The sequence below is a fragment of the Temnothorax americanus genome, unplaced genomic scaffold (assembly GCF_048541705.1).
Source record: "Temnothorax americanus isolate GAGA-0224 unplaced genomic scaffold, ASM4854170v1 Scaffold7, whole genome shotgun sequence".
In the NCBI taxonomy this organism is placed as follows: domain Eukaryota; kingdom Metazoa; phylum Arthropoda; class Insecta; order Hymenoptera; family Formicidae; genus Temnothorax; species Temnothorax americanus.
In genome coordinates this window covers 4,895,303-4,912,754 of record NW_027509792.1, presented here as the reverse complement: position 1 = coordinate 4,912,754, position 17,452 = coordinate 4,895,303, and the positions used below count along the sequence as shown (strand labels likewise).

The following is a 17,452-nucleotide window of genomic DNA, read 5'->3' as shown; positions in this document are numbered from 1 at the left end:
ACCTGTAAGGGGAATACGTTTTTATATACATTGTGCAAAAAGAAAGAGGCTGAAAGGTACAAGGAATCGCAATCAATGAATCCAACATTTTATTCAGCAATAATTACGAACACGATGAAAAATCGTTCGGCTATACTTCGTACGACGTAATAATTGTATGTGATCCGCTTATAATACAACTCGTATCTTTACAAGTCTTATCTCTTTCAAACAAACGCGAATTGTCGAAGATTCGATAAATTTCAAAGAGTCGTGAAAAGTTGCGAGGACGAAATTTCAAGTATTGCCGTATTGGTAAGGTGAAGGGACGCTGCGCTTCGATTAGACGATTTTAGTTCGCACCCTAGCCGGCAAGATCTTCTAAAATATGTACATTTACTTTTCACGGACAATAAATGCATCGTGCTCGTAGGAGCACCGACGCGTTCTTATCAACGAGAGAACGAATTTTTATTCGAATTAGAAAAAGCATTTAAAAATCTTCTTTAGAACGGCTAACGTCCATTTCCGACGCGGGTTAACTTTAATCTCGGTTAACCTTATTATTTTTTATTCTCTAGTTCTAAGAATTGGAAACAGATAAAAAGTGAGTTAAACCGAGATCAAAGTTGATCCGCATTGATAGCAATGGACATAAGTCGCGTTAAATTGTGCAAAATCTTAGAATACTTGTATCTCGAATATATTATTGTTACAATACCATTATATGCGAGTGTTGCGCTTTTACAAGCGACGTGATAAAAGAGAGCTCGTATTCTGAAAATAAATATTGCTTCCCTGATATTTAACGTTTTAATTTTGTAATAATGTATTATCTCTCGTCAAACACCGAAAGTCTGCAGGTTGTCGTCTATAATAATTTAATGAACACGTTTGAAATATGCCGATACCTCGTCGAAAATCTGCAAATCCATCTTGCAAATCGCGTTAATTTCGTCACGAGATTTCTACCGCGCGCGTTTAACGATACGCGATAGAAATTTAAGTATTGTAGAAACATACGGCGCTATCGCCGGCACGTCGTTAAATTTAATAAAAAAAAAAAAGACGAGCAGAGATATTAAATAAATACACGACTCGCAAAATTCAAGATAAACACTTCGTAAAAAAATATATGTATATATGTGTGTCTATGCACATACATCTATATCATTTTGTATAATTCTGCAAGATTCGTGTACACGGTGCGTACACAGATGCTTACGAACAAATGCGCTAAATTATAAAAGCGATCGGGTAGCTTGAATTTGTTACGCGGGACGAAGCAACGTTACTTTTAAGACAATTTTTAAGCGATTATCGCTAAACTTGTCAAAACATGTAGTTTTAAGAAGACATATGAATGTCTTTTTATTCTTGTAAGTGCCTATCCGAGCAAAGTATTCGCCTTCACCTTTCCTGTAATAATTTTATACAAAGAAGCGACGTGTTTTAGTATAAAATGATTCGTTTAGTACCTTACTATACAATGCATTTTCTTAGTTTAATACACACTGCCGTCATAGTGAGTGCTAAAAGAAATAATTTATACTGATAACAGACACGTCACTTGTTTGTACAAAGTTATTACAAAGAAATGGGCGTGAAAACGGCCACTATTTGCTCTCTTATTCCTTCTCTTATGTTATCCATGCGTATTCGATGTGCAGGAGTCGTGTGAAAATTTAACTGATGCACCAGCGTTAAGAATTTGATACACGTCAAACGTTAGGTCTCAAGTAATTTGCTTGCCACACGTTTAAGCAATTTATAAATTGCGCAGTGCTAATAACAATGAGATAAATATAAATTGTAATACTTATCACAATTTGTTAGTAGAATAGAAATTAAATCGTAAGTAAAAATTCTAATCATTAACGTTACTTAATGTTATAATTAACGATTAACATTACTCGAGCCTAAAGTAAATCTCTCTACCTTCGGACATTAAAAGCTCGTAAACAATCTTCTAATTTCGGGGTTAATTTTAATGTACACGCGTAAGTTATTAAGTAGAAAACACCTTTTCTCGAGACTTCCTTCGAACGAAGTTTTCAGTATTCCCGAACGCTATCAACAATTCTGAGAGTCTAACTTATTAAGTAGAAGCAATCCACGATTACAAACAATTCTCTTTTAGGGGACTATAGCTCTTCCAGTATTTTACGCTTTTACGTATATCTAACATTTTGTATCATAGGAAACAGGTACAACATGTGAATTAGGTAACTCAATTTCCTGTGCGATACAACAATCGATAATATCCCTTATGCTACTTTACTTACAATTAGTGTACTCCATAACGATCAAAATACATTTTACCGCATTACCTGTAAGTTACATATAAAATGTCGCTGGCAGATACCTTATTCTTTTTTTTTTATAATAAGTATGTAAAAAATTAAATCAATATTCTACAGCCTCTCTCTGTGATGTATGTATGTACAAACTAGATGGCAAATTGCTAACTGAACTGCTACATGTGACATCAAACAAATTAGTAAATTAGCGTAAGAAATTATACTGTGAATGTTACAAATATATTTCTGTGATAACAATGATTGAATTCTTTTCACGTGTTTTCACGAAAGCAAAGAAAAACTTTCAATTGAGATACCTGATTTATATACCATTTAAAAAGAAGCATGTGGCAATTGTCATTTTAAATACGGAGATAGTTTTCAGTTGATATTTTGAGAATTAATTGAACTACCACTGCATTTATCGCATGCAAGAAAAATACCAAGTTATATTAAAATGAAGAACTATATTACAATTGGGATTAGAAAATATGCAGCAGAGAACTGTGCCATGCTGATTGTGCATTTTAAAAAATGCAAAAATATGTAACACATAGAAAAATTCTCTAAGTTCTTGATAATGGACGGTGAAGTATTTACTTGCTACTCACTAAAAAAACATCTATTACCTTAAAACTAAACCATCATTAAATTGGTCGATCTACTGTTAGTCATAAATTAAATCGCATTATTAAAATTTTCATTATTAAAATAATGAAAAAAACCTATAAGTTGAGACATATTTTCCTTTCAGATCGTTGTCAACTGAATTACCAGAATTACTACACGAGGTCATCACATAAAGCATTAGCAATCTACCGTTACAATACAAATATCGTCTTACTGAAATATCGAGATATCAAAAGTCATATATATATATATTAATATATATATATATATTCGCCTAAAATTAAACACGATGTAGTAATAAATATAAGTATCTCTTAGAAAATGACGCTGATTTACAACTAATTCACTTTTTTAAGGTGTGTATCACCTTGATGGAAAATTTCTTATATTTACATAGTAATGTCTAATGTACAACTATATGATTTTATACACAAGTGAAAAATGACGTGATGTTTTTTTTCTTCTTTCATGGTATTAATTTTATCTAGTGCATCATTTTATGCAGTTTCAGAATCTTCCCCAAACGCTGCTTCGCCGTTTTCATTCCCTTCTTCGGTTTTCGTTCTGAAAATTTATGAATATTCAATTTTTTTCACGATTTATTCATCGACTATAAGTTGTAACGCATAACGCAAATCTTTAAGTAAAAAACGGAAATAGGTAATAAAAATTGATACTTTACCAACTGGAACGGGTGCTGCAAGTTTGGCTTTAACATCTTTAAGTCTGTTGGGGCTTGTCAGTATTGATCCGAATCCGGAGGGCGATTTTATAACATTTTCAGAAGCTGCGGTAGACGATGTAGTTCCTACCGCAGGGACCACAGAGACCACAGAGACCACAGGATCCTTTTGCTTCTTTTTATATGTCCGTTTGTTGGTACCCTATTACGCGCACAAAATATAATTCCATCATTGTTAGCTTTTTTCGTAACAAAAATAAAAAAATTATGAATACAGGAAAAAATACAAAGTTCATCACCAGAACAGAGATATTTAAATATTATATTTCTGATGATCCAATCCATAGATTAATGGTGACAAATTATAGCTAGCGATCACTACAGATGTGCACTAAAAAGAAAGTGGAGGCTAATATTAAAAAATAAGATAACTAAAATTAAAAAGGACATAGATTGCAAAATCAAGGACTGTAATTAAGAGCAGAATTGCAATTATAATATATGTACAATTGGAAAGCTATAGAAAAGTATAGCACTACAGAATTTTATATGAAATTGCCGAGATCGAAATATGCCTACCAATTTCTTCTTGGTAACCTTGTCCATGTCGTTATCCAGGTATTCATCCTATGTGAAATGTATATGCAAGAAACACGGAATTATATGGTATTTAAAAAAAGTTGTGACTGGATATAATGTTCATTAAATGACAAATAATGATATAAAAACATATTACACCTCAGATTATTTCGTATAAACACTGGATACGCATTTAACTATATACTAGATTAGTATCAGGATATATGATTATATGCAAAATAAAGTAAAATACTATTAAACGATATAATTTTCTTACCGATTGTTTCGCTCGCTTCGCCGCGGCCGCTTCGAGACCCTTTTCCACAGACGTTTTCTTCACGCCTTCCCGTGCCGGTCGATTGGTCTTTGGTAAAAGAGGGCCCACTCTGGCTTTTGGATTCCATGCTTCATCGATTTGACTCTTTGCCTTAGGTTTAAAGATATAATCTTCGTCGTCAGAAGCGTCTAAAGCTGGATAAACTGTAAATAATATAAATTTAATAATACGGTATCGCAAAAAAATATTGATATAAGATACTTTTTTATCATATACGTACTAAAATCATCGTCTTGGTGGACCTTGTCGATATTTTCTATCAACTGATCATCGTCTTCGTCAACATTTTGTTGGCTCTTAGTAGGTCTCTTTGACGATTTCGTGGAACCACTCGTTGTAGAGTAACTCTGCTGACTGAACGACAACATCCCCGCGATCGCCTCCCGTGTGGATGGTGACGCCCTGTCAGAACTGACCGTTTTCAATTTATAAATACTAAGACACCAAAAAATTAAATTCATTCCTCTGTACTGCTTAAAGCTACAAAACTCTTTTAATAAGCGTTAAAAAAAAATAATTAAAGACCTTTCACATGCTCGAGGAAGAACCATATACCTGCATTCACTCTATATATACTCTATATATAATTCTATCCCATCCAAATTCTATTCTATCCAAATAAAAATAAATTTAGAGAAGTTTGTAATTAGCTAATTAAAAGTCCATAGAAATTTTATATTAACCACTACAGCCTCAGAGTGAGATTAATTAGGAAAGTTTCGAGATGCGTGACATTTACGAGATCTAAAACACGAAGATCGGAAAGTTCCATGGCAAATTAACTTACCCAGTAGGCGGCGGCATGGGATGACTGTACTGTAGAATCGTAGTCGATGGCCTGAAATTATTTTTCGTTACAACCATAATCGTAATTTAATATTGATGATAAGGACCTGAATTTATACGTACGTCACATCGACTCTTGGAGCACCATTCCCAAGAGTGTATGCCGATGCTTTCAACAATTCCTCAATACCGTTTTTCGGCGCGTTATTCAGTACGTCGACATCACCGTCGTAATCGCGCTTGGGTCGTTTCGGTCTCGGTGCCCGTTTCCGCTTCTGCGATTCGTCTATTACGAGACCGTAGTCACTCTCATTGCTACCGTCGTGAAAATCGTACACGGACGACGTCTGATTCCACGACAACGGCTCCTTCGCTGTCTCGAAGGAATGACCGGTCACAATATTACTACCATAAACATTTATATTGTCGTTTGTACTTCTGACTACCTCGTTGTTGCCAAGTTTAATTCTAATCACGGTATGGCTCTGTTTTCCCGGCTTGGATAATTGTCGCTTATTACTGTTGGCGGGTTTCGCTGCCGCGGGCGTTTTAACTACGGGACACATGATCGGTTTCGGCAACGTGAGCTTTAAAGGCGGTCTCGCTAATGACTGTTCTATCAAAGCGGGTTCCATTTTATTCGCTTTCTTTAATGTCACTCTATTCGTCTCCTTCAACGTCGATTTATTCGTTTCCTTCAACGTCGCTTTATTCGTCTCCTTTAACGTCGCTTTATTCGTCTCCTTTAACGTCGCTTTATTCGTCTCCTTTAATGTCGCTTTATTCGCTTTAAATGCGTTATCGACCAGCCTATCAGCGTAATCAAAGTCGACGAAATCTTTGTTCAACGGCTTTCTTTTCTTTCGTTTACTCTCGCGTTCCGGTTTCGGCGGATTCAGAGATATTAAGTACCGTTCCGCATGCCGTATCTCTTTACTAAGATCCTTCAATAATTTCTGGCTATTTATCGTGTCCGGTATCTGACCACGACTGATCATGTTATACTGAAATTGTACGCATTTATTTTTATTCCACGAATTTTCATGTTTTCATATTTGTTAATTGGAAATTAAATACGCATTAAATACGTATTTGTAAATATTCAACTTACATCTTTATCTGTGTTCCATTGTTTAAGAATTCCAAGCAATGCTTTCACGCCCTGTAAAAAATATGGCGGACATTTCTTTCCCTCGTTATTCAATTCTTTCAATTCCTTCAACAACTTTTTCGCAGCGAACCAATTAATTGTCTCGAATCCAGGATATTGAAACTTCGCTGGAGTCTTCATCTTTCTTTCCAATTCATATATTCTATGTAATAAAGTAATATTACAAAACGTGTAACGATTTCTTTAATGTATTATCGTATTGATGTACGACAAGGTTTTCTCTACTCACTGTATTTGCATTTGAATGTTGAGACTGTGTACGAAATTTCCACCAAAAACCAAGGAATCCACCGGTGTGAGCACCGCGTGTATCCAGCCCGTGGGGATCATCATCGTCTGGCCCTGCTTAATCACGCACTTGTAACACGCATCGGCCTGATCCCCAAAGAAAGTTTCGCTCTGCGTCGAACTACACATCCAATGCTGATACAGCTGCAAGTTCGCTGGCGTCGGCTTGACAAGATAGAACACTTTTTCGCCGCGCAACACGTGGTACCACACGGACGTTCCTCCAAAATCGATGTGAAAATCTGTGAAACTGTCTTTGACCCCCATTAGGCAATACTTTTGTACTTCCGGTCGCTTTATATCACTGTCCTCGGGCCAATCGCGTGGCCACACCGAATTAACCCAGTCGAGTTTGCGCGCAATGTATGGCGCTTCAACCATTGGCGAGAGACTGCAATTGTTTTATTTATCAAATTACACATCCTACAAAAACAACTTGACAAAGCCGTGTACGGCAAGGCAATGAATATTTGATATACCCAGTGTTAGTAAATTCGAGACTTATGACATTAAATACTCTTGTTCGGGAAGGAGAGTTGTAATATTCTACAAAGTCTCTTAATTTCATACGTATGTTACTTTGTCTAGTAACATCAATTACATCCATGTCTCGATCACCGCCTAAGAATAATGTAAGACAATTGTATAAGATTACACGGCAAAAAGATTATATAAAATAAAGTATTGATTATTCCAAAATACTTTTACGCCAACCATCTTACCTATGTAGGTCTCGACATCGCGGATGCTGAAGCTCGGAGGTGGTACAGTCATATCAAGTCCATCTTTGCCATCGATAATAATGGGAGTTTCAAAGCCGTTAATTTGTAAATACTGAAAAGTCAATTGGTGTCCCTTCACATGCTTCACAACCTCGTCGGCTTTGGGAAAGTGTCTAGACTTCAGTTCTCGTATAAATACCGAGGTTCCGGTCTGAATCGGCTTTGTGTCCGCGTCGAGCTCCGTATAATCGTGTCTATGCAAGTTTGTCCTAACTTTCACTGCAAAACAAAGTAGATATTAATGACAACGAATCACATAAATGCACATATACGCATGAAACGTTCAATAAGTTGGCTGACTTACTGAGCGAAGGGCCACACGTGGTTTCGCATCGCGGACAGTGGTACTTGTCAAGATCTATAGTCACGTATTCCTTCAAATTCACGCACCTGGAACAAAACAATAACATAACCATTACACGAGTGTCGATTGCAACGCGCTACGCCAAAAATCTAAAAATCGCACACATGCGAGCGCTTTAATCGAGCGACGGGCCCCGTCGGTGCTCCGGCTGCGTCGCGCGTGCCAATGAAACGTTGACAAACGCGACGGCGACGGGGCGACGCGCGGTGCAGGTTATGTTACCGTCAACAAAACAATCGTTCGTGGCGCGATATCGACGAGGCAGCGTCGCGTCCGCGGTCGCGCACGGACGCTCGCGGTCCTCGCGAGCGATTCCCCGTGGGAGTTCCATCCGGCGATCCCCGGGAAATCGCGGAATAGTCGACGTCGCGTCGCGAGTCGCGAGCGCGCGCTTCGACGCGTAATCCCGGACGTGCACGCTTACCCGCCATGGTACCACTCCTTGCACACGTCGCACTGTATCATGAACTGCTGGGGATCGTACGAACGTCCGCAGAAGCAGTACGTCGCTGACGGCTCCATTTCCTCGGCGGTCACCCGTATCGGACGCAACTCTCGTGGCACGGTTCTGTTCGGTCGACAACGGTGGCGGAGGTGGAGGTGGTGGCATGGTGCGGGTGCGGGCGAAGCGTCGGGGCGTCGCGTCGCGCAAAAAGAAATGGCCGTCCGCGGGGGAATCGGGCCAATCAGCGCGCGCCCCGCCGGACGTGGGCGCGAAGTTGAAACGCGACGCGACAATTCGTCAAATTGACACAAAGATATAAAATATAAATAGTTAGTTTTTATGTAATATATGAAAAATTAACTATTAACATCCTAAGTTTCTTTTTTGTAGCTGAATTCTTTGCATCTTTTTTGTTTCTTCGTCCAATTTTTAATTAATGCGCAATTTGAGGAATTTTGACTGTTTCGTAAATATTCTAGCTGTTTCTGCTGCCTCAAAATTATGTAATAAAAAACTTTGGTATATCTTTATTTTTGGTATATATCTTTGGTATATTTTTGGTATATCTTTAGTTTGTAATTTTGAAAAATTAATATTGTGTTTTATCGGCAGTGTCGGAAAATGAACGTGGCTACGTAGTACCAATTTCGAAACTGGATGTACTGGCGGTAGTGTACAGGGGTTTCGAGTATTCGAGATTCGAGTTTCGACCGAATCCGAATACATCGATACGCAATTCATGTGCATGTGCGTAATGTGTGAGCGTTTTACGGATTATGAGGTTGGAATGTAAAAATCTGTAATCACAACATTAGACATATATATATTTTTTATATCCCGATATATTTTCTTATACCAATGAAGATAAACGTTCGCACAAAGGGAAAGACGGTTGAATCGAAAGTGCGAAAGATTAAAACGTGAGCGAAATAATTTGAGATCGAATAAGGATATTCACCGATCACATGGCTTTTGGATTTCGTCGAAACTCCGATTAACTTAATTCTCGTCTATCTAATTGAATTGTTTAAGCAGTTATTTACAATTAAGAATTATTTAAAGCAAAATGCCTATGTCAAATTTCTACTTTTTAAAATTTCTGATTATGCAATTTGTCAATCTAATCTTTTCATAAACAAAACACAGGTGTTACTTGGCAAGTTAATTGCTGATTAAGTTAATCGGAGTTTGGTTGAAGTCATAATAATAACTATTTGTGATATTGCATGAAATATCGCTGTTGGATATTGCTTCATCAATTTTTTCTTACGTTTTTGATTCTAGAAAACTAAAAGCGCGGAAAGCTCGCGAGAGGAAAATGCGTGCCGCTTCTAAGAACGCGTTTGCTAGCAAAGATACCGCTGTCAATTTGGTAGACGACGACACCTGTGCCAATGATGCGCAGAATATTCCTTTGCCAGGCGAGCCAGCCTGTTCTTTTAGAGAGAGACCAGCCACACTGGCCAGTTTTAAACGCAAAAAGGAACACTCCGACAATAAAAAAATTGTTGACGAAACTTCTGATATTCAATGTAAGAAACGCAGGGTTTACCCTTTTTCCATTTACATTATATCATCACTAGTTCATTTTTATGTACACCCCAGACAATTAGGATATATCTTTCGTTAATACTTTTAAGTTTGCAATCAGAATTGCAGTTATTTGAATTTCAGACTTTACAAATGATTCCATAGAATGGAACGATCTCGAGCAGCAGGCGAATGGAGAAATAGATGACAATTGGAAGTTGGATAATTCTGTGGATGAGGCGCAAGGGGATACGGATGACGATTGTACCCGGATTGCTCCCAAAGAGAAAAGAAATTTAGGTTCACCCCTTGTGATCGACATGCTCTCGGACAGTGTCACCTCGATAAATTTGCCACAGATATTTGAACGGGAACAAAGGACAAGATTTGGGGAAACGATTTGTAATGAAGCCTTCGAGTTAAATGCGTTGTTCAATAAGGATGCGCGCATGACAGTTGCCGATCCCATAAATTCTAAGTACGACACCCATATGCGAATTAAACATCTAAAGCAGGCGTCATCTGTGCCATCGAGTACCGCTAAAAATGATGGAAGCAAAGAGGCTAGTGATAACAGATTAGAAGACATCAATGTTAATAATAATATAAGCAGTCCTATGCGCAGAGAACTCGTCAAAGACGGGTCAGATCGTAGTAGTGATACAGAAGCACGTGGCAGTCCTAAGTATAAAGTCAACTCGCGTCGACGTGGGGGTAATCGAAAGGCACCGAAGGTTTACTGCATAAGAAACATAGTCATCGTTATAATGGAAAGTGGGAATAGACTCTGCTTCACCGGCAAGCTGTTAGTAAAAGTATTGTACGGCGCGGTAAAAATTTACGGTTCCATACTAAACAGTTCGACCGGTGCCACAGAAGTGTACTCTCCGCGTGGATACAGTAATATCGCCATAGAGACCAGCGAGGAATTCCCGGAAGGTAGTGTCGACGAGGTGTGGACGACGCTCGCTGCGGAGGGCATCACTCGAGATTTGGAGAGCGAGCTGCAGGTCAACGTCGATAATGTCCGACCGGGAATGGCCGTCCTCGTGCTGCAGAATTTCGAGAATAATCTGACGGTCTTCCTGAAAACCCACTTCCCGTACTTCAGATTGTTCCCGTACGTAAAGAATCCTCATTATTTTTCGTGGACAGATCCCAAGCGAGCCGAGATAATACTGCAGTCGAATCTGCGTCTCGAGCAAAATGACGATTTTAACTATAGACGATTGATCACCGATCCCTGTATCACCACGGACGTTGCGGAGAGGATGCTGAGTCGCTGGCGCGCGAACGAATGGTCTTGCACGCTGATAGCCGGCGGTAAAAACGTTGGCAAGTCCACCAGCGTGCGATGTCTGATCAACAGCCTGTTGCGCACGTCGGAGAAGGTGGTTTTGGTGGACGTAGATCCTGGACAGGCGGAGTGTACGCCGTCCGGCTGCATCTCTTACAGCTTGATCGAAGAGCCGTTGATGGGGCCGAATTTCACGCATCTGAAGGCGCCAGTTTACCAGCTGTTCATCGACGACATAAGCGTCAGCCGATGCGTCACGCGCTACTTGGAGGGCATCAAGCTGTTGATCGAGAGATTGAAGGAGTCCCCCGTCCTGTCTCGTTTACCTATCGTGGTGAACACGATGGGTTTCACGCAGAGTCTCGGCTGGGACATCGCGATCTTCACGATAAAACTGATCAGGCCGTCCATCATCCTGCAGATTATGTCGTCGAAAAAGAAGAATAATTACAACGACGTTCTTAGTGCGGAAGTTGTAAATAAACAGGTAACACGCGACTTCTTCGATAATAAATACATTTATTGTTGAACCATCCAATCCTGGAGAAGGAACATTTAACAGGAATGCTCGTGGACATTCTGCGACGAGAGATTCATCAATTGGAACAGGCCGTGCGAGCACGATTTATGCATAATCTACTCCCAGGCAGAGACCGTCGCAGCGCGGACGAACGAGTGGAACATGCAGCCGTATCAACAACGCGAGCTTGTGATGATGTCTTACCTCAGCGGTATCGTGCGTGATAAAAACGATTCCCTGTAAGTTTAGTATTGTAGCCTAGTATCTTACATTGTTTCACGAGCTTTATATAATCCTCGTAATTTTAATTTCCATACTTGTTATTTCAGCCAATACAACACAGGACCATCACTCAGTATTAATGAAGCAGTGCCATATACGTTAGTATCTTGTATCTTATTGACATGCGAATGTAAGTAACGATAGACACATGAATATCTTGTGTATTTACAGGGCGCCCTTTTCTTCCTTACGCATTATACCACAACGATTATTCGGGGTACCTGCGTCACGTGCTTTAAGTGTCATAAATGGTAATATTGCAGCGCTATGCGGTATCGATTTAACGGAGGAATCTGCGCAAGAGTCTGAAGGCATTTCCAGTCTTCGAGTACTGACCCAAAGATCTCCTTTATGTACATGCTACGGGTTCGGTAAGTACTAATACTTTTGCGCGAACTTCTTTTCTAACAGATATATATATACTTCAGGAAATTTTTTAAATAAATATATAGAGAGAATATACAATAGTTTTCTTTAAAGGAATATTATGAACCCATGTATTGCGTAGGAATAATTCGAGGTGTCGATATGGAACGACAGGAAGTATTCATAAACACTCCATTGCCGCTATCGATGATGCAGCACGTTAACTGCTTGGCGGGCTGTATTCCAGTTCCTCCGGCATTGTTGCAATTGCATCAGGGCGCTCCTTATGTTGGTGGAAACGCAGCGTTACCGACGAGTCGCGAACCTCGCAGAGGATACTTCCGAATGAGATATCAAAATAAACCGAGTAAATCATAATAAGTCATGTGAATGTACATAGATAACACACAGATCTTGGGATAATTTACAAATGCTTGTCAATTTCCTGTTAAATGGAACAAGAGCTTTTCACAAATGTATTATACTTACAGACATAATATTTTATGTTACATTAATAATTATATTATTTTGTTTCAAATCAAGTTTGAAGGAAAGCAACTATATATATATATATATATATATATATATATATATATACTAATATATATATATACATACTATATATGTACATAATATTCATGTGAATTTATCTTTTCAAGATTGTTAGATAACTATCTTAGAGAGAAATAAATTCATATTTTAGACGCAGATTTTTCAAAACGCATTTCGAAATAAAATAATGTAATACATAAATACAGAATGATTATTAATTGTATGTCCATGTCTCAGGCGAAGTGAATATATAGCGCTCAAAAGGAGAAAAGATGTCATAATTAATAAAGATCTATATTCCATTCTGATACCATTTTTTTCTTATTTTGAACACTAGAATATTGATATAATTAAGAATGACAATATTAATAAATATATAATTAACTGACATGTAATTACGAATTATGCTGTATATATTTTTTGACAACTTATAACACAAAAAAATTAATGTTGGACGATGTACAATTTTAATTCAATTGTATGTATAAAGAGATGATTACGATATAAAACTCATCATATTGACAAGGAACATCTCGTACAATATGTATATACATTTAACGAGATTGTTACATGTAATATACAGATGTACATGTAACATCTCGCACAATGTCTTTGTAAGAAATACAAATTTTAGATATACATATATATATAAAATTGCGATCATACAAACGAGATCCAAAAATGGTACAAGATAAAAAAAAACGGTCACATTACTGTGGTTAATTTCCATTGGGATCAAAATTTCGTAAAAAATATTTATCGCGATAGCAAAATAGAGATATCTTCCTAAGAAACAGACTTCTTGCTCGTTTCATTTTCATTGCACTTAAAATATAAGCATAAAGGTCGCAATATGGCAGTAAGTGTTTGTACGCTCCAAGACTTGCCGAGCAATTTCTGTCGATTTGTGGCTGATAAATTCTTCACGTCCGTATAATGTCGTGGAAAGCCAAAGATTTCCTCGAGTTCAGTGATCCATATCGTGTCAGATTCGCCTCTCATTATAATTGGTTTCAATTCCGCTTTTCCTAGAATCGAAACAAAAGTTGAGTACAAATCGCCTTCGAAAAACATTTGTAGGACGTAAAGACGTAAAGATACCTTGCAGTAGGGAACCCGTTCTGCCCGTAACTGTATGAAGTTTCTTGCAGAGAGCCTTCCGATTCAAGTTTGGCGTAAGCTTGTCTTGAACATCCTGACAGTTTTCAAACAGCGGCAAATATGGATTAAAGGGAAGATTATGCCAATAAAGTCTCAATCTGTGCTGAGGCGAAAAATCCGCTGAATCTATAACGTCAGGTTCCCGTCCCAGATATCTGCAATTAACACAAGTTAATTTCGTGATCGTAATTTGCCATTGGATTAAAGTTGAAAAATATTTCAATTTACTTGTTAATTTCTAATCTGTACTCGGATGGCATGGATGCGACATTTTCGAACAACCAAAACATGTGTCGACCTTTGTTGGCTTTCTCCATCAGTTTTTTTATTCGGATGTACTCGAAAAACAGAATGCCTGTCCCCTTCGGATCTACGATCACAAGGTAGATAAACATCATTATTGCTCACAAAAAAAATTTGTTGAGAGATACACATTGATTGTCGATAAGTACCGTGGAGACCTAATCGCGCCGGATTGACCAGACTTAAGTCATTGCATGGCGACCCGCCGATTAGCAAGTCAATCGGTGCGATTTCTTGAATTTTTTCTTTTGTTATGCCTCTTACATCTCCTAGATAAGTAATACGGTCGCCGAAGTGTGAGGAGCTAATCGTTAATGCATTTACATCAATTTCACTAGCGTAATAAACGTCCACAACGAGCCCCAATTTTTGAAGCACCAAAAAACCTATGTGTTTAATATTATAACAAATAACATTTAAAACTATCTTTTGAATATAAAAATATGAATTAAATATAAAAATACCATTAAAAAAAATTGAATACAACAAATAATATTTAAGTGTATCTTTTGAGCGTAACTTGCGCCAACTTAACGCAAGCTTTCAAAAAAGAAATGATTATAAATCAAATGCAAATTTCTGTCTTACCAGTGCTCAAACCGTCAAAAAGCGACAGCACGCGCACGGCTTTATTTTCCTTCTTATAACTTTCAACATCTACATCAGACGTCAGATTAGGAGTTGTGCGGAACATTTTTGCAAATTTCTCTTTCCAATTTAACCGCGTACGAAATATCATATCCTCGGGCTGTTTGGTTTCGTCTCTGCAGAGAAAACATTCCCATGGATCTTCATTCAGCATTTCGTCGTATGATTTTGGACATATCAACATTTTCAGACATGCTGTACAGTAGACACTGAAATGGATAACGCGTTAAATAAATATACTCCAACGCGACAGAGATCTATTTCAAGCGCGAGTGAACTAACCGTGGACATTCTTCTGAATCACAAATAAGAACCGTACCGGTACTGGCGCAAACTGTGCAATAAAACTGAAATCAAACGTGAAACAAAGCAATAATTAATATTTCAATCTTTAAATATCGCCGGAGCTGCCGAATACTTACGCACTTGCCATCGTTCCCGTGCACGAACATACACGGTTTAAATTCGTTCTAAAAAAGAAAAACAGATAATATAACGCTTCTCGTTGTGCTTAGAAAATAGGTTGATCGCGTAATCATCATCTTTCTACGATTACTTTGTTAAAAATTTATAAAAGAACGTGTTTTTTATCACATACCGAGCATTCTTTACATAAAGCTCCCGTAAAGAACGGATGTTCTTCCTTTTTACCTTTAGGAATCGTCAAACATTTTAAACATAATTTTTCTATGTCGCATTCTCCTGACATTGCGCGGCGAAAATCATCTGCGGTTGATGAAAAAAATCATATATAAAAAAATTAAGGAGCTTAAATTTATTATTTATACGCACAATTTGTACAATCTAACTTACCGCTCGCTTTTATATCACGCTTCCGTTCAGCATCTACATCTGACTTGAACTTAAATTCGTTAATTTTTTTTATCATCATGTCGGAATACTTATCATATACCCTGTTAGAGTCTGAAACTTGCAATTGGTTATTTGGTACGTGAATGTTATTTGAAAAATATTCAAAGACATTATCTAAAGTCCAGTTATCCGTGTTGCATCCTAAACGTGAGCAATAATCCTAAAAAGTCAGATTCGTAAAGTCGTAAAGGTTTTTGGAAATTTTTGCAAGAAAATATTCATCATACGTATAACACAACATGTTGTACATTCAAATAAATTTATAATATTATTAATATACTATTAATGATTATATAAAAATATAATTTTTTTTTATTGTATAAAAATATTATATAAATATATTATCGATTAGATAAATAATTCCTTAAATATTTTACCTTAGAAGCTTGAAGTACGCCTTCAAGATACGGCTGTCTTTTGCTCGTATTTTGAATGTACTCGCGCATTTTTTCTATTCCTTTGTGAAATTTCAAAAATGCGAGATGACGTACCTAGTAAATATAAAAATACATAATAATAATTTGGCTATATAAAACAGAATATAAAAAGGAAAAAGAAACATATGCAAATGTTTTCTTTTTAAAATTCGAGTGTTGATATTAAATATAATCACCTCTGAAACTTGATAATCTCCATACCACATAATCCATTGACATCCAAAACTCGGTTCTTTCAAGCAACAGTCGCGATAATCAATAATCATCGCTGAAAAAAATGTAAAAAATTCTTCATACTTATGAGGACGGATTAAGCAAAGGTTAGTTAAAAAAAAAAGGCAAAAGAACAAATGCGCTTATACCGGGCCACCAACAGTGTCCAGGGATTTTCGCCCAAGCTATTACACCAGGCTGTTGGTTTTGCAGACCTAAACGCTCATCGTCGATCTGTTCCCAACTTATAGTTGTATCTTTATTTTTTTCCACATTCTGCTTTTTCGTCGGTGGTACTTCCGGTGAACCTGTAGAGGGTATTAATTTAACATTTCAAGCAGTACGCGAATATTACAGACATAAAAAAGACATACTTCTCTGACTCAATATATATTTTTTAGTAGCTTTTTCGTTCCTTTCCCTCAATTCATCCAATTTTGTTTGTATGTCTTCCGGATATGGATAAAATGATAGGTCGTCCACTGCCATACCAAATAATTTTTGCATTTATTTGCAACGGTTACGAAAGATAATTCGTAGGTTTTTATGACTTACATGTCTCCATATCTATGTTCCGTTGTATCCAAAAATAATAAGGCTTTGTCAGATTGCCGTTGTAACGTTGGTGAAGCATCTAAAATAATCGTAACGGCACATCGCATTTTTGGAAGTAATTCCTTATGTAATTCTTATTGTCTTTTATTTTATTCTCGTAGAGATATCAAACAACCTTTATAGTCGTGTCAATGGCGTGCACACGAGCATTTTTACGTGACGGTTTGTCTATCTGTGATTGTGACAATCGTGCCTCCAAACATCTCGAGAACGGTTGTATCTGTGTTTCTTCCCTGAGCTGAAATCACGTCAATTACGTCTCATTGTTTTTTTTTTTTTTTTTTTTTTTTTTTATATATATATATAAATGCT

At 37.4% G+C, this 17,452-nt stretch overlaps 3 protein-coding genes across 7 annotated transcripts in view; 1 reads left to right on the top strand and 2 right to left on the bottom strand.

The window, feature by feature from the left end:
• Positions 1–1,094: 1,094 nt before the first annotated feature.
• On the bottom strand, positions 1,095–8,521 carry LOC143906237 (histone lysine demethylase PHF8). Of its 4 annotated transcripts, none has more exons than XM_077422163.1 (13): positions 8,323–8,520; positions 7,839–7,924; positions 7,475–7,753; positions 7,232–7,373; positions 6,694–7,143; positions 6,405–6,606; positions 5,417–6,297; positions 5,295–5,345; positions 4,728–4,918; positions 4,448–4,650; positions 4,171–4,218; positions 3,592–3,793; positions 1,095–3,473 (listed from the first exon to the last, which is right to left on the bottom strand). In XM_077422163.1, the coding sequence occupies exons 1-13, from the start codon at positions 8,418–8,420 to the stop codon at positions 3,394–3,396; spliced, it is 2,913 nt and encodes a 970-aa protein (XP_077278289.1). In that variant the 5' UTR covers positions 8,421–8,520; the 3' UTR covers positions 1,095–3,393. The 4 variants fall into 4 exon arrangements, with proteins under 4 accessions (XP_077278289.1, XP_077278290.1, XP_077278291.1 ...); XM_077422164.1 differs by having other exon boundaries at positions 4,728–4,909; XM_077422165.1 differs by lacking the exon at positions 4,171–4,218 and having other exon boundaries at positions 8,323–8,519.
• A 553-nt stretch (positions 8,522–9,074) lies between these two features.
• LOC143906240 (polynucleotide 5'-hydroxyl-kinase NOL9) lies at positions 9,075–12,929 on the top strand. Its single transcript, XM_077422170.1, has 7 exons — positions 9,075–9,263; positions 9,628–9,875; positions 10,018–11,657; positions 11,733–11,929; positions 12,020–12,070; positions 12,144–12,343; positions 12,481–12,929. Exons 1-7 carry the CDS (start codon positions 9,202–9,204, stop codon positions 12,714–12,716), a joined length of 2,634 nt encoding a protein of 877 aa, XP_077278296.1. The 5' UTR covers positions 9,075–9,201; the 3' UTR covers positions 12,717–12,929.
• A 131-nt stretch (positions 12,930–13,060) lies between these two features.
• The window catches only part of Dnmt3 (DNA methyltransferase 3), a 121,892-nt gene continuing 117,500 nt past the window's right edge, over positions 13,061–17,452 (bottom strand). For both annotated transcript variants that reach the window (XM_077422153.1, XM_077422154.1), the window contains 15 exons: positions 17,256–17,378; positions 17,081–17,159; positions 16,900–17,007; positions 16,675–16,833; positions 16,489–16,580; positions 16,253–16,366; positions 15,816–16,035; positions 15,601–15,728; positions 15,425–15,472; positions 15,285–15,349; positions 14,943–15,211; positions 14,504–14,740; positions 14,280–14,421; positions 13,992–14,206; positions 13,061–13,918 (listed from right to left, as the gene is read on the bottom strand). In XM_077422153.1, the coding sequence (XP_077278279.1) occupies positions 13,677–13,918; positions 13,992–14,206; positions 14,280–14,421; positions 14,504–14,740; positions 14,943–15,211; positions 15,285–15,349; positions 15,425–15,472; positions 15,601–15,728; positions 15,816–16,035; positions 16,253–16,366; positions 16,489–16,580; positions 16,675–16,833; positions 16,900–17,007; positions 17,081–17,159; positions 17,256–17,378 (2,241 nt within the window). In that variant the 3' untranslated portion in view covers positions 13,061–13,676. The remainder of the gene's footprint in view (positions 13,919–13,991; positions 14,207–14,279; positions 14,422–14,503; positions 14,741–14,942; positions 15,212–15,284; positions 15,350–15,424; positions 15,473–15,600; positions 15,729–15,815; positions 16,036–16,252; positions 16,367–16,488; positions 16,581–16,674; positions 16,834–16,899; positions 17,008–17,080; positions 17,160–17,255; positions 17,379–17,452) is intronic.

Bases quoted from the DNA above. Each gene is read 5' to 3' on its own strand.
- LOC143906240 (XM_077422170.1), top strand. From the start codon at position 9,202: ATGAAGATAAACGTTCGCACAAAGGGAAAGACGGTTGAATCGAAAGTG. The intron at 9,876-10,017 runs GTAAGAAACGCA...TTTGAATTTCAG, and splicing joins CGAAACTTCTGATATTCAAT to ACTTTACAAATGATTCCATA. The intron at 12,344-12,480 runs GTAAGTACTAAT...TGTATTGCGTAG, and splicing joins ATGTACATGCTACGGGTTCG to GAATAATTCGAGGTGTCGAT.
- LOC143906237 (XM_077422163.1), bottom strand. From the start codon at position 8,420: ATGGAGCCGTCAGCGACGTACTGCTTCTGCGGACGTTCGTACGATCCC. The intron at 6,607-6,693 runs GTGAGTAGAGAA...TTTATTACATAG, and splicing joins AACATTCAAATGCAAATACA to AATATATGAATTGGAAAGAA. The intron at 3,794-4,170 runs GTAGGCATATTT...TGCGCGTAATAG, and splicing joins AGGTTACCAAGAAGAAATTG to GGTACCAACAAACGGACATA.